The 24,138-nt window shown below is 38.0% G+C and overlaps 1 protein-coding gene across 1 annotated transcript in view; it reads left to right on the top strand.

Annotated features, from left to right (window-relative positions):
- The window catches only part of NAALAD2 (N-acetylated alpha-linked acidic dipeptidase 2), a 35,576-nt gene that overhangs the window by 7,530 nt on the left and 3,908 nt on the right, over window positions 1-24,138 (top strand). The window contains exons 5-16 of the mRNA XM_082012336.1: window positions 566-691; window positions 1,359-1,545; window positions 2,670-2,763; window positions 3,037-3,135; window positions 5,700-5,785; window positions 6,392-6,511; window positions 6,946-7,028; window positions 9,774-9,837; window positions 13,552-13,619; window positions 18,222-18,313; window positions 19,705-19,795; window positions 20,462-20,726. Of these exons, the coding sequence (XP_081868462.1) occupies window positions 566-691; window positions 1,359-1,545; window positions 2,670-2,763; window positions 3,037-3,135; window positions 5,700-5,785; window positions 6,392-6,511; window positions 6,946-7,028; window positions 9,774-9,837; window positions 13,552-13,619; window positions 18,222-18,313; window positions 19,705-19,795; window positions 20,462-20,726 (1,375 nt within the window). The remainder of the gene's footprint in view (window positions 1-565; window positions 692-1,358; window positions 1,546-2,669; window positions 2,764-3,036; window positions 3,136-5,699; window positions 5,786-6,391; window positions 6,512-6,945; window positions 7,029-9,773; window positions 9,838-13,551; window positions 13,620-18,221; window positions 18,314-19,704; window positions 19,796-20,461; window positions 20,727-24,138) is intronic.

Raw genomic sequence — 24,138 nt, 5'->3', positions numbered from 1 at the left:
ATCTTTATGGAAAATGCTGGATACGTCTCAGGTTACTCCACATTACTCAATCCTATGGAGAGGACTTGCTTAAGTCTTAAGTAGAAATAGCAATATATAAATCAATTTGGAAGACATTTTGGATTAAGTGAATGTCTTCAAAGGCTACAAAGGACCCTCACTTAATCTGATAGTTCATTATGGAGGAACAAGTCAGGGACAACATTGCATTGCACAGATGAATGAATGAAATCATGTAATAGCGAGTGTGTGTATACAATGAATACCACGGTTTTTTCATGACCACAGAAATTTGTCAGTTTAGCAAAGTACGTTGGTTTAGTTTCCAACCTCAGTTTATAGGGCTGCTGTTAAGTGCAGGATAATACAGACAAGTCAGCAGTTTGAGCCAAGGCCTCCTGTATAATATTACCGAAATCTTTTGTTTTTATGGGCACTGGTTCTCATTTGTAGAAATGCAAAAAACCCTATATCATATGTAGTGAATAAAACTGTGTTTCTGAAAACAGATATTTTGTTCATGAAATGACCAGTTGCCATGAAACTGCTTTTCTTTTCTGTACAGGCAGATCTGGTATATGTGAATTATGGACGCACCGAAGATTTTTTTAAGCTGGAGCGTGAAATGGGAATTAACTGTACAGGAAAGATTGTCATTGCCAGATATGGGAAGATCTTCAGAGGAAACAAAGTAAGGGTTGTGTTTTATTTTTTCCTCTGTGGGTCAGACACTGCTTGTGTTAGAGCTGGTGGGAGTTATGAGGGCTGTAAGTTGGACCATACGAGCAGAAGAAAGCCTGCAAGGTATCCATTGTAGCTGCATTCTAAGAATAACTTCCAAAACAATAAAAACAGATGAATGTATTAATCTCCTGAGACTGAGATGACTGCAAATCTCTTAGGCAGTTCTTGCAAGAGATTAGTTTAGGGAACTAAATAGTTTGTTGAGTCATGGCTTTTAATACTTTTCATGGGTAGAACTGCAGTATTTTGAAGAAGTAAGTATTTGACAAGGAATTTGATGCACAGAGATTGAATAACTAACTCTTCTGACTTTAGACAACTCCAACAAAATTGGTGATAGTGGGACAGTGGGGATAGCAGTCAGTTTTTGTGCCTCAATTTTGTGTCCTGTGCTTTATTTCATAGCCTTGAGCTATGACTAAAGATGTGACAAAAATAATGGATATACTGTGTTTCATTGTGGTTTGTTCTTCTGCTGAGTCTGTGGTCATTTTCACTCTTCCACATATGCAACTCCTAAAGCTATGTCCCCATGGAAGTAAATTGCAACATTCAGATTTATTACTGCATTAAAAAAAAAAAAAAGCATTTCTTAAAAGCAAATCATTTCACAGGTTAAAAATGCCATATTAGCAGGAGCCCAAGGGATCATACTTTATTCAGACCCTGCTGACTACTGTGCCCCAGGAGTAGATGCTTATCCAGATGGCTGGAACCTTCCAGGCAGAGGAGCCCAGCGTGGGAATGTGTTAAACCTGAATGGAGCTGGGGACCCTTTAACACCAGGTTATCCTGCAAAAGGTGAGTGAAAAAGCTGTACCCTGGGGCCATCAAGTACTTTATAAACTGGTGCTGGAAGTTACTGTGGCACTAGAAATTAATCTATCTTGAATACAGATGCAAAGAAAAAAAAGCTGCTTAAAATTATTTTTAGCAGTAGTTATTTTTCCTATGGCAGATTGAATTCTATCTGTATGTCATTTCAACTACTTGCTGTTGAGTTAAGCAGGGAAAATAAGTTTTTAGGAAAATCTCTTTGTATGATCCCAGCTTTGTAACTCTTAGAAAAGCTGGATGTGTAGGTTTAGAGACTGTGAAGTAGTAGAAAATGTCTGAGAACTTAGAGCCATTTTAAAATATCTGTGTTTCTCAAGAGGAGAATCTTTAAACTAGATTATAGTCTACCATCAAAGAGCAGTAATAACTTTGCTTGGAGGTATGTTTCCTTGCTGATCCTAAATTCCAAGCAGAAAAACAGTTTAAAATCCTCTTTACAGGGAGTAAAATCTCTGTATTAAGAATAACAGTAGCCTGGAGTCTATCAAAACTTGACACTGTGTGCTTGTCTTGTCCTTGTAGGCACCCTGAACTCAGTCTGAACTAAGGTGCCTACCAGTCCTATCTGATGATGGGAAGGGAACACAGGGGTGCTTCTGGCTTGTGTGACCATTGTTGGGGACATAAAACAACATCATACTGAAAAAACAGGATAAATTGTGTGTGCCTGGCCCACCCGATTCAGAGAGACATTGACTGTCTTCAACATAGGTAAATGCATCTGTGGATGTCTTCTGCAGCTTGTCAACAGGTTGCACAGGGGCCATCTTCACCTCACACACCAGCTTGGTTATCCCACAGTCAGCTTTGAGGAGATGTAATAATATGGATGGACAGCAAATCTAACCTTGCATCAAATGTTGGGATTTCTCTTACATAGTTGTACAGATGCACTGTTGTACAGATGGGTTTGTGGTTCTGTCATTACATTTTGGTTTCCTAGAAGCAATATCTAAGACATGATGTAAGAATCAAAAAAATGATGTGTGCTTGTGGCTACTGTGTGGCTGCACTGTTCAAAATTATTTCCAGTTTGGTGAAAGTTTCTAAGAACATTATAAACTTGACATTTTATTCTGGTTTCTCAGAGTACACTTTCAGGTATAAAGTTAATGAAGGTGTAGGGATTCCCAAAATCCCAGTTCATCCCATTGGATATCATGATGCAGAAGTATTATTACGGTGAGTATACATCAGTTCTCCTCACCAGAAGTCAGTATTCACGAATGTGCAGCAAAATTTTTATACTAAAATCTATGCTGCTACTTGTATTTATTGCTCTTTTTGTACTAGTGTATGCTTCAGAAAAATTGGAAAATCCAAAGCAATCTGTTTCAGGCACAGTGTTTTTAAGAATTTTGTAAACCCACCTTGTTTTAGGTGCAGTACTCATTAAGGGAATTTGAGGCTTTAGCCTACTGGTCAACTACATTTTTCTTTGTTTTCACTTAATAGTGCAATGGGAGGACCTGCAGCTCCAGACAGCAGCTGGAAAGGAAGTCTCAATGTGTCTTATAACATAGGGCCAGGATTTGCAGACAGCTCTTCTACAAGGTCTGTTTTAACAATTGCCTATTTATAAAATATTGCAAAAAAATATCTTAACAAGAAAAAGACTGTGAAACAATACATCTGGAGATATTCTGGAAAGATGTACTTCCTTCTGAGTGGGCATCACTTGGTGATAATTATTAGAATTTGAAAATAAATTATCAAAACAATAGGTTTTTTCAGTGTCCCCAGTGTCAATGGATCGACAGATTCAGAGGGTATAGGTCCAGCCCTGTCATTCCAACTTTAATCCTTACTTTAAGGTTCAGACATTGTTTCGCTGGTCCTTTTAAAAATGGCTATATGGCAGTAAGTAGACTTTTTTAATACTGTTGAATTAACCCTAAACTTCTTCCTCATTTCAAATTTGGTCTTTTTTTCTGTTTCTGATGACCAAGGGTACAATAGAACAGCCAGCTTGTAGCAGTCAAACAGGGAAGGACTGACAATTCAGTAGTTCTCTTCTACATATGTTTCCCTTGTCCACTGGAAGCCTCCCAGCATTTCGGTGAACTTAGAACTGTGAAATGTGGCAATGATTTGGGAGCCCATCAACTGTTCTCCAAGGCTGGTAGGCCCCATGGTTGAAAGCCCTGAACAATAACAGGACAGAAGAGTCCAAAGCACATATATATTATTAATTTGTTTGGGAGGAACTGGCCTTTGACCAGATGGATTAGCAATAGTATATTTGTGCTTTACACTATTTTAGCTCTAACAGAGAAATACAACTGTCCAGGTGTGCGGCGCTAAGGGTCAGTCTCTAGCAGACCAAACCACATAACAATTGCATTCGGCTATCAGGGATTTGACTGGCTCTCAGGGACTGTCGTAGCATTCTTCCTTGTTAATAACTGATAAGCTGCAACAAATCACAGAATCACAGAATCATTAATGTTGGAAAAGACCTTCAAGATCATCAAGTCCAACCATTAACCCAACACCACCAGGCCCACTAAACCATGACCCAAAGTGCCACGTCCACACGGTCTTTGAACACTTCCAGTGATGGTGACTCCACTACCTCCCTGGGCAGCCTGTGCCAATGCTTGACCCTCTCTCCATAAAGAAATTTTTCCTAATATCCAATCTAAACCTCCCCTGGTGCAACTTGAGGCCATTTCCTCTCGTTCTATCGCTAGTTACCTGGGAGAAGAGACCAACACCCACCTCGCCATGACACCCTTTCAGGTAGTTGTAGAGAGCAATATGGTCTCCCCTCAGCCTCCTCTTCTCCAGACTGAAAAAAGCTAAAGATCACTTTTCTATCACTTTTTCATATAAAAATACATTCAATTTACATGAGATATTATTCTATGAGGGCTGGTAGCAGACCACAGTGAACAGTGTGTAAAAATGGTATATCGTTATCACTGCTCCATCTCCTGTAAAACAAGAGTATGTCTGAATATATAATTTTATAAAGACTTCATTGACCATTATTCTTTTCTGCTCTGCTTTAACACTAGCTGAAAATGAATAACGTTGGAATAAATAAATAAGATACCATATTTGACATAATTAAGGTACTGTTTGGAATGTCTTGAAGAGCAACAGTGAGAAAACAAATAATATGATTCATCCACAATACATACACATGGGAAATATTTTTGAATTCACTTTTTAACATCTTCCTACTTGATCGGATAACAGTTTTTGTAAATATTGGCTAATCCTACATGTACTTCTTTCTCAGAGTAGCTCTATATTAAAGTGAACCTTTTAAGTCTAGGTAGGAAGTCACTTGCACATGGAGGTGTACAAGTATATGCACGCTCAAGGCACTGGTGTCAGTTACTTTCTGGGCAAAGATCCAGTAGCTGTCCTGAAGTAGGTTTTGATAGATTTTGATTTTGACAGCTATGCAGATTTGCTGCTGAAAAGATAACTTAAAATGTGAAAGTCTTGGAATTTTGCCAGACACAAAAAAACATTGTTTGATGCTTTGTTTCTTCTACAGGTTAAGAGGAGCTGAATACTACATTATTTTTAGCTCTCCTAATACCTGAATTTCCTTCCTTTTTATAAAATTTCACAAATGGATTTTACTGAGGGGGAGGGATGGAAGATTGACAAATCTTGACCACTTAGATCTACTGCTCTAAACAGAGATTTCAGTTTATTCCTGAATGAATATTTCTAATGACCTTCTCTCCAAGTTCTCTCTTATTAAACAGGATTGTGCTAGAAAACCAAAGTGTATTTTTCATAAAATATGTATATCCACAATTATAGTTTTGGTCAAAATGTAAATGTATTTTTAATTACTGTATATGCTTTTCAGTTTACTCCTCTAATACACAATTGTTTAATTGACTCCCATAACAATTCAACAAATTCTGTAAATGTTTGAAAGTTTATAAATTGGCCCACTTCATAAGGTTGTTTCTAAGGCATCTTTCTGTCAGCAGATTAACCTGAAATGAAAAATGGGACACTGATACAGTTAGACCAGTGCTGAACACACAAAGCAGAACTGAAGCACAAACTTTGTGGCTTTCAAGCCATTACGTTGACTTTTTATTGTCTTCTTAGAAATGGTTACTCCATACTGCTTTTCATTTCAGAAAAGTCAGAATGCATGTTCATACAAACAATAAAATAACTCGAATTTACAATGTCATTGGCATCCTCAGAGGAGCTGTGGAACCAGGTGAGCATTGGGTGCTTGAGGATTTTAATTCCTTCTTTTATTTTGTGTTTGCTGAAATTGTTCTGATGTTGCAAGAAACGTCGAGTTTTTTAGATAGGCAGATAATATGGAATCTGAGAAACCCTTAATACTTGTCCTGTCCCTCCCATCACACTGTTTTTCATTGGCATTCCCAAGACTATGTTTGAATGGGAATGCTAGATGATAGATATCAGAGAAATTTTATAATGCCTGTCATTTTACAAGAGTTTTCCTCTTACATCATGCACACATTTTACCTTTGCAAAAATTAACACAATGCAAAGTACAGAAAACTAGTGATGATTTGGGACCTCAACATACTATTGTTGATACTTAGTAGCAGGCCATATACATGAAAGACTTCTAAGTGGAAAAATATGTATAAAATATTTCTGTTTCCACTTATATACTTCAGTAGACTAAGTGAATGATTGCACATTACCTTAATAAATAAATTTGTAGCACTGGTATTAAACTGGTATTAAACTTCATCTTTTGTTTGACACAAGTAGGGTTGTAATCAGGAAATACAGGTAACCTAAATGCATTTGTAATTAAGGATTGATATTGTGTGTTTTTTTCCAGACAGATACATTATTTTAGGAGGTCATAGAGACTCTTGGGTATTTGGTGGTATTGATCCAACTACAGGTGCAGCTGTCCTGCAAGAGGTTGTACGGAGTTTTGGTAAAATGAAGATAGAAGGTAACTTACTTATTACAGACATAAAATGAGGGATATGGAAAACAGTAGCTTTGAGGAACTGTGTTGAATGTTCTCATAGGCAGTTGTATTGATTTAACTTTTCACCTCTGCAGAAAATTGTGTTTCTCATTATGAAAGACGCAAAATCATTGAAGAGATGCATATGTAGCATTGCATTTTAGTTGGCTGAATTTATTCTTTCACATCTCTCATCAGTGTAATAGTACCCTCCTAGTTGTGTGCAATGAAAATATTGCATTAAGAGAAATGCCTCTGCAATAATATGTTCCTCTAAGGAGTTTAAAGAGGATTTTTTTTTACTGCTACATCAATTAAGTGCTATTTTTTTGAAGTGATTTCAATTACCTGTGGTGATCTTTCACTAGTCTTTCTAACTTTAAGTTGAATTTTCAAGTTTAACTGTGTGATTGCAGGTTGGAGACCTAAGCGAACTATTATTTTTGCTAGCTGGGATGCAGAAGAATTTGGATTGTTGGGTTCCACAGAATGGGCTGAGGTAAATACAAAATAGTGTAAAGAATGCAAAACTTGAAAGTCTGTTGCAAGCAGCTGCAGTACCCAGTTGTATCTATGCCTAGACTGCAATCAATACCTTCAAGGTAAAATTGGAGCACAACAGACTCCTCCAGGTGCTGTGAGGCCATCTTATATTTATACAAATTACCTACCCAATTTCTTACAACATAAGTGCACTAACTCTTCCTAAGATTTAAGAATCCACTTTGATTTAAAGCTAATGTCCCTCAGTGGTCTCTATATGGAAATCTATCTCTTCATTTAACAGAATGATAGCATTTTATATAACCCAAATTAATTTATTTTCTAATTTTTTATTTGAGAAATTCCTTAGTTTCTGTAAAATCAAGTCCAAATCATGTACCTGTGATACATAAGAACACAAGTCCTTTGCGTGGAAATTAATCCGTCTGGGCAAATGGAAAGGTTGGTAATCTATGAGTGAGTAGTTCCAAATTCCTATGAAATTTCCAGTTCTATAGAGTCTTAGGAGCAGGACAATTGATTACTTCTGTAGTGGGATCCCTGACTATATTCCTGCCTGATAGAAGGATGTTGGGAAATGCAGAAGTTCTGAATTTTTTTTTCTTCCTTTCCCCGTTGGGCATGTTCAGTTCTTAACCCATGAGTGGATTTGTTCATTGCCAGTAAGAAATATAGGTCTTACCAGAGTTTTCATTGCTTTGTCTGTAAAATCCAAATTAGACATAAAGGAGGCAGAAAATTGTCTGATGAAACATATTTCTGCTGAACTATGTCAATTTATTAGCACTGAATGGTTTAACAGAAATGTGTTGTCTTGTTCTTCTGTTAGAATTTTATTTACAAGGTTATATTTAGATATGTGGGTAGAGCTTTTGAAATTTATATAATAAAATACTTTAACTTTTTTCTCTGTTTTAGTTTATTGGCATGTATTTTAGTAAAACACAAAATTACATAGCAAAATGACACATATCAGAGGAAGGAACAAAACCAGAAACATGCTCCCAAACACTAAAGGGATCCAATCATTTTTCTGCTAACAAAGATGAGATTTTTATTCCTTTGGATTTGCACAAATTCTTTCTCCCATAAACTGTTTGGCTTCCAGCTGCAACAGACTCTCTGCATCTTATTGTTGGTTTATGGGCCATTAGATGAATAAAGCATAATTTCAATAATCTTTAAAATAATTTACTGAGAAATTTTAAAGAGTTGGCATTAAAGTTTCATCCCACCTGGACTCCACTGGTAACAAAAGTATACTGTATTGAAAATTTTATTTGTGATTCCTTTGTCTATGTATCTGTGCACATACTTAGATGCTGTCAAGAAAAAACAAATTGTTTTAACTATGAGGAATATGAAATAATGATACTTAAAATATCAATTTCTCTTGAGCAAGTCATTAATAAATTAGTTATTTTTCTGTTTGATTTGTTCAGATATTGCTACTGCTGTTCTGTAATGTTTCTTGTTTAATAATTTAATATCTAGTAATCTGTCATCCATTATTTCATGTAACGGCAGCTGTACTAGATTAGAAAACCATGAGCACAATTCATATTTGAACCTCAATGTTCTTATATTATTGTTTTCTTGCTTTATTTTGGTGGTGTGCGTTCCTCCTCTTTGACACCTAAATTATATTCAGTTTCTCTAGAGACATTCCTCACAGGTTACATTCATGTTTTCTGCAGCTGCCAGATCTGTGTTCTGCTAAATGTTGAGGAAAATTAACCCATTATATTCACTGTCTGCTGTGTAACAAAAAGACTCTGCAACTGCGGCAACATCCTTTTGTTACGTAGACAATCTCCACTGCTCATAAATGAAGGAATTTCTTTATCTTGCAAATATGCTTTTGCATATATGCAAGGCCTGATGTAGGCATATACAGGCTTGCTCCCTCACTTCATATTCTTTTGCAGAATCTCCTCTACTGTTTGTTTTAAAGATAGAAATTTATTTATGAAGTTATCAATTACCAATCCAAATTTTAGTTCACGTGACTTACAAATGATTAGTTGGGTTATAAATTGAATGACTCAAATAACAATTACTAACCTAATGAGGATATCTATCACAAAGCCAAGACTTAGCAAAATACCACTTACTGATTAGAATACTAATTTCAAACATAATTACCAGTTTGCAAAAAATTAAACATGCGTGGTTATATATTTAGTATATATTATCTTAGTTGACTCAAAACAGTCAGTCAAACTCATTTTAATACGAAATGTCAGTGCTTTGACTCATCCTTTTTGAAATGGAATAGTGTAGAAATGACAGTCATACCCGGTTTATCAGTGTTAAAACTGAGTTCAGTACTGGGAGCTCGCACAGATTAAAAGCGTGGAGGAATTCTGGGTCACATGTTGCATGTTCAGAAAGTACTGCAAGTGCAGAGTTTAAACACATTTATAACCTTAATTTTGCCTGTTACAATGCTGTTCAGTAATTTTCCTGTTCCATCTTGCTCCTCTGTGATGCAGCAGACAGCACCTACATTTTGTGGATATTTTCCAAATTAAGTCCCCAAAAGCAGGATTGAATTTCATATGCCCAGATCATTGACCCATCCTCAAATGTTAAGATAATTAGTAAGGTACATAGTGCTACTTATCCTGTCTGGGTTCTTAAAGGTAATACTGTAAAAAACAGTGGACTTGACTTACTTAACATGTTCTTGACTAAATGTCACTAACTGAAAGTAATAATTACACTTTCACAACACCAGGAAAATGCCAGAATCCTCCAGGAACGGGCAGTTGCTTACATCAACACAGATTCTTCTATAGAAGGTATTTCTTTTATTTTTAAACTCCCCTTACTTCACAGATGTCAATTTTAACAGTTCACTGCATATTATTTATTGCATCCAGAGCTGGCAAACATAAGGTAGGTAATGTGGTGTTCAGAATAAGTGTAGCACATACAGAAGTAAGTGGAGAGAGAGAACAATTTAAATTCTCATGTTGCTTTCTTGTTGCAAATAACACCATCCATGAGCTGCAGCCCACGTGTTTGGAGTCCAGAAAGTCTCTGCTGGAGGAGTTTAGTATTCTGTGCTAATGAACTGAGCCCTTTGTATGTTAAACTCTCTTTTAACTGCATTAGCTTTAATTTACAACTACAGTTGTAATATATGGCAGACTGTCCCTTGTTCTGTTTGCAGCTCCAGCTCCTTTTCCTTTGGAATTATAATATTTTGGGACACTATAATTTATTACAATGTCAAGACAATTTGTGTTGAAACCTCAGGCTTACATTTTGTGGGGATGGGAAGTAATTTTGGTGCTTTAGGCCAGTGTGGTTACCTTTGCTTATTGCTATGAGCAGGGCCGATACGCAGGGAGTAACTTATGTATTATGGCAGGGCTGTCCTAGAAAAATAAGCACTGAAGAATGTTTCACAAAAAGCTGATCCACCATTATCTGATTTACTATGCACTTCAGATTCTGAGAAGAATCTGGCATACAGGAATACTTCTTAGAAACTGGACTTTGAATTTTGGGTCAAAGACTGTGATCTACATCACAAAATTCTTCTGAAATTATACTGAGCTTTACTACAAAAGGACTTCATTTGCTGTTGTCTGTGCTGAAATAATAGTCAGCAGAGTCCTGTGAAGATATCCTGCATCATAACCTTGGTTATTTAGGGCATTGCTCTTCCCATGTTAAACCCAACTTATTTGGGTTTACTGTGTGTGAATAAAATCGATATCAACAGGCATATTTAAGAACTCCTTTTATTCCTGTCAGATTAAAATTTTGTCTGTCACAAAAGGATTGGAAGGAAAGAAAAGCCAAACCCAGTGTCTAAATGCTCAGTTGGAGCTGGGATATGGGGAGGGTTAGAGCTGTTTCTTCAATTATGCAGCCTACATGCTGTGTAAGAAGTAGAGCAGAATTTCACGCCTAGAAGATCTCACGAATGAAATAATAGCTTTACAACTGCTTCATATTCTCAGCAGGGATTGTAACACATATTTTTTAGTTGTTTTGCAGCCAACATGCCGCTGCCTTAACAATTTTCTTCCAAATCTTGATTATTCAAATATGTCTCATGCTTTATGCATTAAAGAAAAAGTGAAAATAAAACCACTGGAAAAGAAATATGTAATAAGGAAAAGAACACCATATTCAGTGGACTGTTTTAAGTATCTTGTACATCTTTCACCTGGCTGAACATTAAAATCCCCTGTAGACCCATAGCATCCATGTACTCTGCTGATTATTTTGTTTATCATCATATATTCCCCACAGCACTTCTTACGCCACTCTTTGGACAGCAAATTATTTCTATTCATTAGCCTTTAGCAATAAAAAGAAGAATTGTGGGTCATCCTTTTGAGCATTTTTGTGACTTTAATTTCCAGCTCTCAAATATAGACTCTCCTTCGAAACATTATTAGCATTTTCTAGTATTTTTTCCATCATGATGGGGTATTCTGTAATTGTCAGTCTAGTCCTCTTGTAAGTACACACTGTGCAAAGGATGACCCAAAGGTCTAAAGCCATGTCAAAACCTAATAACAGTGTTACCTGAGAGCTTATGTTTTATTATATCCAAGCCTTCTCACCCCTCTTCCCCTCTTTGTTTTTCTGTATTTGAGGGCAGAGGTGTTTTCCCAGCTCCTGCCTGTCTCAGAAGTGGTGATGATTGATAGTTTCTTTTCAATGGGGCTCTGGCTGCTGTAACTGACAACTTTGGTATGAGATACTTACCTAGTTCAACATAGCCCACAGGCAGTGTGGAAGCCTCATGGGTGTAAAATGTAGAAGCCACAGCGTGGTGGTAAAAGGGGAGGTTTAGGAGACAATAGATGAAAACATTACTCTGCATCTTTGTTGCCTCCTATTTGGGTGAGACGTACTTCTGAAATATAAAATGCCAAATGTCTTGCAAGTCTCTTACTCAGAATATGACCTGTCTTTCAGATACGGTTTGCAAAAAGATTGAAAAAGTCCTCTTTATAATAAGAGAAGACGCAGCTGCATTGAAAGACTTTTAAAACATCTTCCAGGGAATATGTCTTTCCTCCTGCAGTTCCTGAATGTACTAACTTTATTTTTAACATCCTACAAAAAGTAGGATATTACCGTTGCCTTCTGCTTAACAAAAGCTTCAAGGAGCATAGGAGTGGCAAGGGCTTGTAGCTAATGAGGGATCGTTAGGCATATTTTAGAACTATGGGGAGGCTTAATTACATTGCTGTGTATATACCATAACCCATGCATCATTGTCATGTAGTAGCAGTCGCTTATACAATGTGATCATGTAGTCTATTTCTGTAGATATTCTGAGGCAAGATCTAAATTCTTGACTTGGAGTCAAGAATTTTGCCTAAGGAAGGAGTGCGGGGTTTAATTCACTAAGAAGATAATTCCACTGGAACGTGAATTTCTCCTGGAGAAACTGGCGGCTTGTGGCGGCCGAGCCCAGAGAGTTGTGGTGAACGGCGTTAAATCTGGCTGGCAGCCGGTCACAAGCAGTGTTCCCCAGGGCTCGGTTCTGGGGCCGGTCTTGTTCAATATCTTTATTGATGATCTGGATGAGGGAATCGAGTGCTCCCTCAGGAAGTTTGCAGATGACACCAAGCTGGGTGGGAGTGTTGACCTGCTGGAGGGTAGGAGGGCTCTGCAGAGGGATCTGGACAGGCTGGATCGATGGGCAGAGGCCAACTGTATGAGGTTTAATAAGGCCAAGTGCAGGGTCCTGCACTTTGGCCACAACAACCCCATGCAACACTTCAGGCTTGGGGAGGAGTGGCTAGAGAGCAGCCCGGTGGAAAGGGACCTGAGGGTGCTGGTTGACAGCCGGCTGAACATGAGCCGGCAGTGTGCCCAGGTGGCCAAGAAGGCCAACAGCATCCTGGCCTGTATCAGGAATAGTGTGGCCAGCAGGAGTAGGGAAGTGATCGTGCCCCTGTACTCGGCACTGGTGAGGCCGCACCTTGAATCCTGTGTTCAGTTTTGGGCCCCTCACTACAAGAAGGATGTTGAGGTGCTGGAGCATGTCCAGAGGAGGGCAACAAAGCTGGTGAGGGGTCTGGAGCATAAGTCTTATGAGGAGCGGCTGAGGGAACTGGGGTTGTTTAGTCTGAAGAAGAGGAGGCTGAGAGGAGACCTTATCGCTCTCTACAACTACCTGAAAGGGGGTTGTGGCGACGAGGGTGTTGGTCTCTTCTCCCAAGTAACTAGTGATAGGACAAGAGGAAATGGCCTCAAGTTGCACCAGGGGAGGTTTAGATTGGATATTAGGAAAAATTTCTTCACTGAGAGAGTGGTCAGGCATTGGAACAGGCTGCCCAGGGAGGTGGTGGAGTCGCCATCTCTGGAAGTGTTTAAAAAACGTGTGGATGTGGCACTTCAGGACATGGTTTAGGGGACATGGTGGCGCTGGATTAATGGTTGGACTTGATGATCTTGAAGGTCCTTTCCAACCTAGTGATTCTGTGATTCTGTGATTCTGTGAAGGGAAAATTTCCAAGTCTTTGTTTCATTTTCAGGTAACTACACGTTAAGAGTTGACTTCACCCCTCTTCTCTACAAACTGGTGTATAATCTGACAAAAGAGGTACGAAATCAGAGTGTCTATTGTTTGTGACTTTCTAACAATGTAAAACTGCAAGTTTATTGGATAAAATTGCATTATTGAATAATATTGGATTTATCTTATCTCTGTGCTGGAAGAATCTTGATCCCCCCAAAATCAATAGCAAAATATCTCATCACTGGTACACAATCCAGACTCACAGTTCCTCAGTATTCTTAGAAAGGTTGAAATGTTTCACTGACAGAAGTGGAATATTATTTGTAATATATAGTAAAAATAATAATAATAAAACCAAGATAATAAAACACTTGAGCAAGATCAATTCTCTAAAATGATAAGCATTGAAGGAAATAAATTGCATTTTAAATTTCCATTTCATGTGCAAAAGAGAATCTATTCATTTTCACATTGGCTGGCTACCATTTTCTCTCTGTCTGTTCCCCTTGAATCTCCTCCATATCTCACTAAGCCCCTGACATACTGTGATAAATATTGAAGGCTTGAGCGGGTTTTGTAACAGGCCAGATATATGGATTTGCATGATTACAAGTCGTCTAATCATGTCTCCTTTGCTTTCATCTCTCAGGATGAATTATCATAAGGCTGAAAGATTATGGCCCATTTAAAGCATGAAACTTCATTGGCCATATGAGGAGTTAACCAGATTAGGCACCTAGCATGAGCCATTGTCACTATCTTCAGATCTGGATTCATCTCAACAGAAGACATCTCTCTCTGACTTAAGCAATGTAGGCTCCCTTTAAAGGCAATGGGCAGAAATAGGTACCTTTAGGATGAGATTCATTTGACCAAATGTGGTTGTCTACTCTTGTACATACAGAACTCTTAAACGATTTCTCTCCCCTGATATTAAGGGAACCCAAGTGACTTGGTCCTGTGTAAAAACCTGCACTGTAACAGCAGTTGGTAGGATGACTTTTGCTACTAGTCTCCCACCCCAATAGGTGCATTCATCCTGAGTTATTTTCAAATGAAGTACACTTTCTTTTAACATTGGAAATGCCATGGTGTTAATCTGGGGTGGTTTATCTATGCTATTCTAATGTTTTCCTTTTCTACATTTTATTTTCTTATCAACTCTTTCTTACTCTTTCGTCCTTGCTGGGGAAGAAGCTGTGCTTGTTCAAGCGTTAGCTGTGACACTTTGCACACTGAAGGGTGTTCTGTTTCACCTCTAAAAATTCCTACATCCCTAGTGCTGGAGGGCCCTGGATAAAATAAATTACTTTCTGTCTGCAGCAAGCCACTTACCCAGGGATATGTTTTTCTGCAAAAGATAAACAAGTAAAAAAATGCTCTGGGCTAAAAATAGTACCTCACTTTTGATCTTAAGTCAACTATTCAATTAATGCTGGGTTTGAATAGAAAAATTCCATTGAAGTACCGTATGAAGTACTTGAGAGTGGGATTTTTTGAAAATTTTCCAATTCAATGTTATTTAAGCTTTTAACAGTAGAAGCATAATGTAAACAAAACCTGAAAACTATTCCATAATTCTATGCTGTCTCCCTGCTAAAAATCTCCTAGAAGTACTTTATATTCATCCATAGTCTTCCTCACTCCATTTGTAAAGGGAATTATCTTATGGTAGTGAGTTGTCAGTGAAAAGTCTCACTATTCCTTGAGCTCCTTAAAGCCACTGTTGGAACATCTTAGATTTTTTTCTTGTTAGCTTGTTATAGACAAAACCCACAACTACATTTTCTTTTCTGTTGTTCCACAGAGCAGGATTCTGCAACAACATTCTCAATCTCTGCTGTTCTCTGCTTGCTATATACAGTTGAAGAGCAATTTCGCTAGTTTTATCATATTGCCTCTGTCCAAAGAATCTCCTCTGCAATCCTTTTTTCACCCCTTCTTTTTCACTGTCTCTATAAATCAATTTGAGACACTCCTTGTCACATTTTTCTAGAGGAGTGTTTTCCTCTCTTTTTACTGATAAACATGGGACCGCCTATCATCTTTTTGAAAAATGAAATCATGGTTCAATTTTTACAGTGATTCAACATTTTAGTTTTCATTTCCAAACCATCTTTTATTTACTAGTGTTGATGAGCCACCACTGACCTCCAGTGATCAATAAATCCCAGGCTGTGAAACCATTCTCTAGAACACTTATGCTCTTTTCAACTTTTCTGTAAGATCCTTCATAGAGATTGGTGGAGTTTTCCCAAGGAAAAAGATGCTTTGATGGACTCCTGGAGGGAAGTCAGGGATACCAAAGGGTGTTTGCTGAAGGACCACTTCTAGCTAGGACACCACTTTTGTTGGCATAGAAACATGTATGCAGATGACTGATAGACCCTGTAGAAATGTGGCACATCTTTTACTTGGCTCACTGCTTCTAACATCACAGAAAAAAATTAATTTAAGGGTTCAAACATCTTCATTCTCCATGTCTGTAAGATTTCCAGTGAATTGCATTAGCAAAAGAGGGAGAGAAACTAAAGCAACAGCTAGAACAGGGAAGCTTTTTTTTGCAGGGGGATCTGCTTAATTTTCTTTTTTTTTTTTAATTCACTTGCATTTAGGTAGGTTCTTATAAAGATAACCAAAGACTACAATCTGTACCTTTGCTAACCAACTGTGTCTTTTCTACTACTCTGAAAAAAAAGCCTGATTTCTGTAAGGGCTAGGACTAAGGCAGAGTGATTATGTCCTTAGTTTTGCTATTTCAACTGCAATGCATTTGGCTTTGGATAACATTGGGAAAACAGATGTACACATCAAAGCCTCAACCCATTAAGTCTTTGCATATCCTGGTTGTTAGTTTCTTGAATAGGAATAGCGAGAAGTCCTCTGCACCTCAGGAGTCCTAGTTAATTCTTGGAAACAGCATAAATGGGACCAAAACGTTCCCTATGCTTTCCATTAGGCTTTTGCATGGGATTGAATTTCATTCAGAAAGCCCAGTATGTGAAAGAATATTAGCGTAGATGTGGGTGATTATGTCCAAAAGAAAGTTCTGTTCATATTAAAGAGTCCAACATCCAACTATCCAACATCCCAAGATTTCTTTGCTCTTCCTGTGTTTTACTGAGCCACTTCTCACCAAAATACGCAGTGTACACATGAAGTGTCATCTTTCAAGGAGTTCTACATTGTGGTCCTCAGCACACAGATGGGACATCTAGCTGTTGAAAGTCTTTTTTGGTCTTGCGCTACTGCTAGACTTTAGACAATTGGTCACCACCAGCCAGCATCTGCGATAGTCCAACTCCAATTCCCCTGTTCTGATCATCATGTCTTATATTGTATTTATATTTAAAGAACACTGCATCTTCCCTTGAGGTAGCAGTGAGCTTATGTTGATTCTAGATTTGGATCTAAGTCAGGGCAAACAGTGTGTTTTACTAGGCTCTCTGTGTTGTATGAAAAAGCTGGTCGATGGTTTTTACATGACCAGAGCTGTCAGAATAACATCTCTGCCAAAGCATGGAGTACTTTTACTCCCATATGACAGAGTTCAGCTTGCTCTTATTAATGTGCCATTTTCAATTTAGCCCCAGAACTTGACCAAAGTGCCCTGAAAATGACAGCAGCCAAGCAGTTACTTCACAAAGTTGTTGTTTTTCTGCTAGCTGCTGACATAACCTTAGAGGTCAGAACTCTCTGGATTTTCAATTTGGAGTCCGTATATTTTTTCAATGCAGAATTAAGTCTCAACAATACTGGGGACATGAACATTTATGCTTTGTGTTTTGGAAAAAAACCCTAAAAATACCAATCCTCTGAACATCATAACCAGTGTGATATTTAAAGGACCACGTTTATTAAAGATTGTTTAGGTGTAGATGGAGACCACGGCCAGAGACTTGATTTATTTTTACTTCTGCCATGGATTTTCTAAGAGCTTTGATCAACTAATTTTATAATCTTTCATAGTTTTCCTGGCTGTATGATGGCTGTACTAATACTTTTTCCATCCTGGTTATATAGCTTTTCAGGTTTTTTTAAGACAAGGGTGGGACCTACATTTGTATATACAGTGTCTTGCACAATGATGCTCCAGTCTTGGTGGAGTCCCTTTGGCACTGCTGTAATGTAGTTAATGACTGGTTTTGACTCTTCCTTCTAGGACAATTCATCTGTATTCTTCCCGTAGAAAAAACAGTGAAATTTCAGGCTCAGCCTGTTGAGAGAATATTGCTGCTGTGCTGGGCAAACCTCCGCAGGGTTAGGGCTGTCATATCCCCTCGCCTGCTGAAAGGAAAGCAGCTGGGGCATCCTGGCTGCTGGAGGAGCTCCATAGTGTTATATATGCTGGTGTGTGTGTACATACACAGTGCTATAATAAGGTGGTAAGAAGTCCTAGAAATCCCCGGGACCCACTTCCCCCAGGAGTGTATGAGGTCCAGCTAGTGTCCTTGATCCTCTAACTTGCTCTTCCCCACTGTCTGTGGTTGGTTCCAAGTGCCTGTGAGATGTTTTTCATGGTTGGGATCCATAAATGCATGGAACAAATGTAAATATTGTATGTGTACTTCCCTGCATGCAGCAATGCTGTTAAGAATGGTGCAGATAGATAGCTGTGAAGGTCTCCTTTGATAATGAACTGAGTTAGGGGTACTTCCAATGAAATTATAATATTTTCCTCTTCAGATTGTAAGCCCTGATGAAGGTTATGAAAATAAGTCTCTTTATGAGAGTTGGCTTGAGAAAGATCCTGCAACTGAAAATAACAGCTATCCCAGGTAAGTTGTTAATCTGTTTTTTCTTTCACAATATTTTCATCATATCATAGCATGGCTACTCTCCAGAATTTTTCAAGATGTGCTGTTGATGACAGCAATACAAAACCTTTTAGTACAAGGTGACTCTCTAGCAATATCTTTTAAAGTAAAATAAAATTTTATGACTTTTTTTTAATGATGGTGATTACTATGCCTGCTATAAAATGAAACTTCACACTTTTTAAAGGCCTTTTATTAGTAGAAAATGTATTTGGAAAGTAATCAGAAAAGACCAGGGTGGGGAAAGGGTTCGGAATATAGTTTAGTCACCCTACTAGATGAGATAATATAAAAATTAAGATAAGGCAATGCTCAGTTGACAGAAAATGTCTCGAATGGTAATTAAAAAGCTCTTATGATACTTATTCTTTATTTATACAATGCATGTAACTGTAATACATTACAAACTTATATCTGAAGGTATTAAAACTCCAAAACACTCTTTGAGCCTGTGACTCACGGGACTAAATCTTATTCACAATGTGGCATTACTCATGTAAGGTAAATAGAACTGTCCTTTTGTGTTACTTGACCAAAAATGTTCTGCGTGTATAACCCTGTCTTTCATGCCCTGGTAAGATGAGTTTCTAAATTCATTAGACTCACTGAGATTTCTTCCTTTTAAAAAACTACCAGATATTATCTTTCTCAGTTGATACAAATAGTTCCTTGCAGAAATTTATACTAACAGAAGAACTTTAGCTGGAACACAAGAAACTTTTTTCTTTTTCAGCTGGGAAGCACCAATTATTCATCAGGCTAGACATAAAAACCTAAAATTTAATATAAAACTTCAACAAAAATTTGAAAATACCTAGAGTATTACATCTGTGTGTATTTTCTTTTCCTCTGTCTTGCCACACCTACCCAGCAGATGGCAATATTTACTTGTCAGTAACAAATGCTAAATGGTGCCTTCTGCAGTGGAATATATCAGCTTGATTCTACTGTGGAATATGCTAAGTATATAAACACATCTGTCTTTACATATATTGGTGCCCAACTCATATTGGTTTGGAAATAGATGATTAATGTTTCAAGATTACAGAGACATGTCTGATACAATTTGATGGCTCTCATGCATGTGTACATTTTTTTTTAAATGTGGTCAGCATCATAATCAGGATTGCTACCTTTAAAAGATCTTCCTAGCAATATTGGATACTGAATTACTGTGGTGGAATAAAATCAGTTAGAGTAATTAAGCTTGCCACTCATCTAGTCTCTGATCTTACAAGTGTCCCTGATGAAGAACTGACCTCCATTTCTTTGAAAAATCTGCATTTTGTATAAATTACTACCGTATTATAAAGTAAGTGCTGTCACTAAGATGTTGTCTTTTCTACTTGTAGAATAAACAAACTGGGATCAGGCAGTGATTTTGAAGCTTACTTTCAGCGACTGGGAATTGCATCAGGCAGAGTCCGTTATACCAAGAATAGGGTAAGTCAGTCTTCCAGATTGCTTGAAGAAGTTTGATAGTGCTGCGCAGTCATTTTTAAAAAGCATTTATTCATAATTAATAAAAAAAACTTCAAAGAATCTTTGACTGGTATGTATATCAGCGCCATTTCTTAATTTAGCAAGAAACCTAAATGTTTGAGGAATAAAACATGTTGCAGTGATGTGTGGATTCTATAGGCTGTCCAGTACACAGAGAGGTATTTATAGAATGTGATTAGAGGTGTGTATTTCATTCCACCATACTATTAGTAGGCCCCTTAATATACAAATCTTCCTTGATTGTGTTCAGAAATAACTACACAAGATAAAAAGGGGCCGTGATCAAGGACTTCTGCTATCCAACACCCCAAGCTGCTTTCACTTTCAGTGAAGGCAATCTCTGAACAATGGAACTGAAGGCAGGTCTGTGCAGATAGAGAGAAGGAAGCCTGCTCGCTTAATCTTGTGCAACAGTCCATGGATTCAGGTTGTTTTAGTTTCTTAAAATGAGCACACAAAAATGGAAGGGTAGTAAATGGTGTTTGGTAGCAAATAGCTTTTTTGATATGGAAACTGTGTAAAACAGCATAGTCATTAAGTGATCAATACATCCCTTGACTGCAGTTAGAATACTGGGCACTGACAAATTTGCTTGCTCTTTTTCAGAAAGCAGATAAATTCAGCAATTATCCTGTTTATCACACTGTGTATGAGACCTTTGAGTTAGTGGAAAAATTTTATGACCCCACCTTCAAGAAACAGCTAACAATTGCCCAGTTGCGAGGCAAGCTGGTTTATGAACTTGCAGATTCCCAGGTCATTCCATTCGACTGTAGAGATTATGGAGATGCCTTAGAAGGATATAGCAATAGAATTTATACATTGGCCAAGAAACATGAAGAACAGCTGAAAACTTACAAAGTATCATTTGGTGAGTAATGGCACAACAGTATTTCTGAAGTGCATTAATTAGGATTATGCAAGGACAGGATATATCTGTTACAGCTCTGAAATGGAATTCTTCACTTTCCCGTTTCAACTCTGCCATCATAATAAAGAACCTAAACATAACATGGTTTTAACACATTACAGATGTGAGGGTTATAGATGAGAGGGCTATAACAATTTTCATGCATACTACTAATTTTGGGCATTATTGCAGTGCTCACGTGCAGTCATGGACCACAATCAAATGCAGCACAAAGAGACAGTATCAGCCTGCTTCTCGCTTTCTTGCTTAAAAAAAGACAAGTTAAGTGTTTATGGCAACTGCCTGGAACTTGGGAGACACAGGTGACCATTCCTCCTCAGCCAAAGACTTCATCTGACCTTGGGAAACGTGCTTACCATCTGTCTCAGTGCCTGGATACCACTTTTAGGCAAGAGAATCACTTTCACTCTTCTGCATAAAAACATCCATTTGCTGAGCTCTTGAACGCATTGCCATGAAGCACATAAAACAGATAGAAAGCAGCAGAGTTCTCATGATACCAGGCTAGGATAGCTTCAACAGTAATTTTCTTTCTCTCCCTCTCTCTCATCTTTCTTTCTCTCATTTTGCCTCATTTATCCCTCATGTTTCTGTACCAAGGAGGATTTTCAGTCAGCCCTAAACAACCTGGTATCTGATGAACCCAGGGTTTAGAGACATACACAAGCCTTTTGAACATGCAGCATTCTTTTGGGTTGTGTGAAAAGTTAAAAGTAACTCAAATGGAATCCTTATTTGGGGAAAAAAAAATTACATTTAAAACTTCAGTTAATGGCTTAGGTAAAAAATTCTTGACTATTTTGAAAAGACACCCTTTTTTGTAAAAAGGCCATGTGAGACAGAGGAAGCCTTGTGTGGTGGATCATCTGGTCTAAGGTTTTGCATAATACAAGGATTTAATACAAAAGGTTCTTGTGTTTACTGTAGCATATCTTGTACAGAAACATCAAATCTAGAATTTCTTTTTGCAGTAGTAGAACATCTACCAACATTTCTGTTAAATAATTTATTTTCATTGTTTGAGTTTCTTTCTCATTTCAGATTAGAAGTTGCCCAAACTACTGTTGTCGTTTAACCTTGCAGGCAGCTAAACTCCACACAGCTGTTCACTCACTCCCCAGTCCCTGCCAGTGGGATGGGGGAGAGAATAGGATAAAAAAAAGTAAAATTTGTAGGTTGAGATAAAGACAGTTTAGTAGGACAGAGAAGGAAGGGGAAAAAATTAATAATGATAAAAGGATATACAAAATAACTGATGCACAATGCAATTGCTCACCACTCGACGACCGATGCCCAGCCAGTTCCTGAGCAGCGGCCCTTCCTGGCCAAGTCCCCCAGCTTTATATACCGAGCATGACATCATATGGTATGGAATAACGCCTCGTCCAGCCTGGGTCAGCTGTCCTGGCTGTGTCCCCTCCCAGCTCCCCGTGTACCCCCAGCCTCCCCACTGGCAGGGCAGAGCATGAGAAGCTGGACAGTCCTCGACTGCTCGGCAACAACCGAAACCATCAGTGTGTTATCAATATTGTTCTCATCCCAAACCCAAACCACAGCACTGTACCAGCTACTAGGAAGAGAATTAACTCTATCCCGGCTGAAACCAGGACAACTACTATCTGACCAATGCATCTATTTTTGTTCCTAGATTCTAGAAGAAACATTTTTTTAAGCTTTTTTCCCCCAAACATCACTTAACCCTCTGCTTAATAACTTTAAAGATGTGTCACTTTTTGACCAGTTTTTTACAAGGCATGTTTTTCAGTCTTTTCATTATTTTCATGGCTCTTCTCTAATGCCTCATCAGTTTAAAATTATTTCTTGAATAAAGCTTTAATTTTTGTTTATCCTGTTGCACCAGAGTGCATTAAAATATATAGGCAGTTTTTACAATAATGTGAAAATTAAAATTCATTTCACTTATCTTTTTCATAGAATTGCCTGTTGACAACACTGAATGTCAGAAAATTGTTAATTAAGTCTGAATAAATCATGTCATTGTCCTTCAAAATAATAGATTAAGGTTTTTATTTACCTTTGGATTCACATTTCGGCTGTTCCTCTGCAACAATGAAGGCTGGAAACCTTTTTTTCATGAAATATGTACTTGTAGTCATATGCTATCGGGGACTAAGGTTTCCAGGAGGAAAAAAAAGAAATATGATATTTTCTAAAATTAACAGCACTGACAGCATTGAATAGCTAGTGAACATGAGCACAAATTCTCTTACATATTTTCAGATGACCTTTCTTTTTTTCTCTTAAATCCCCTCCTACTGCTTCTGAAATACAATCTGCTGCCACAATATAGCCATGATGTCAGCAGCGCAGAACTCTCTCCTCCGGCAAACTAATAACTATTGCCATGGTTGTGTGCAAGTGTGGAGTCTCGCCTGCAGTCCGTAAACAGGCTGCATACATAAAATCTGTGCCTCTAGTTATGTAAACTACACAAATATTTTAATACAAGAACAAGCAAATGTAGGCTGGTGATAAATAAAAGAGTTTGATAGAAATAGAAGAGCAAACGAGACTGCAGAACAGCTTTCAATAAGAGTCCTGGAAACAGAAAGCCTATCACACTGAAATAGCGTGATAAATTTGTAAACAGTGAAGGGGCATAGTTGCCAACAGAGGACTGGATTTAGGAGATGACCTAATCTCATACCCCCTATTCCTGTACGATCAAAGAGAGGATACTCAGGCTTATCTAAAGTTTTATGAAACTTGTGGGCAAAATGTACAAAAGTTGTAAATCTTCCTTCTTGGTAATTGAGTTGAATTTTAGTAAGGCCAGAAGTTCTTCTCCTCATAACATCCATCTTTTACTTATTCTACAAAAATTAGGTGTATAAATTGATACTTTTCCCACGTCTCTATTAAACAGACCCTTCCACAGGAAAATCATCACAGCTGGTATTGTCATTAAAAGAAAGGCCTGCTGCATCTCTAGCTAAGTTATTCCACATGGCTTGGACATAGTGCCAGGGACAGAGCAGGAAAAAGCAACAGACTTACCTGCCAGTGCGCCTGCACATAGTCAGGCAAAACAGGGAAAATCCTGGGGCTTGAGTAGCATCACTGTGGGATGGCATGCAGGGTCATGGCAGAGACACCTCCTACGCTGCATCTCTAGGGCACGTGTGGAGCGAGCACGGGACTCGGTGACGTCAACGTGCCTTGTCTATCACTGTGTTCCATGACAGTTGCATCTTTTACACCTAACCTAATACTATTTGATACACATATCACACTCTTCTGTTATGATATGAGTAAGACATAATGTTCCAAGAGGGAAATCCTGCTGTCCTTCCATGGCCTGCTGGAAGAGCTGGTATTTTTGATGTAAGTC

This window comes from Phaethon aethereus (assembly GCF_964289735.1).
Source record: "Phaethon aethereus genome assembly, chromosome: 1".
Classification (NCBI taxonomy): Eukaryota; Metazoa; Chordata; class Aves; order Phaethontiformes; family Phaethontidae; genus Phaethon; species Phaethon aethereus.
Note: the sequence above shows the minus strand (reverse complement) of the source record. Positions and strands in the feature narration are given on the sequence as shown.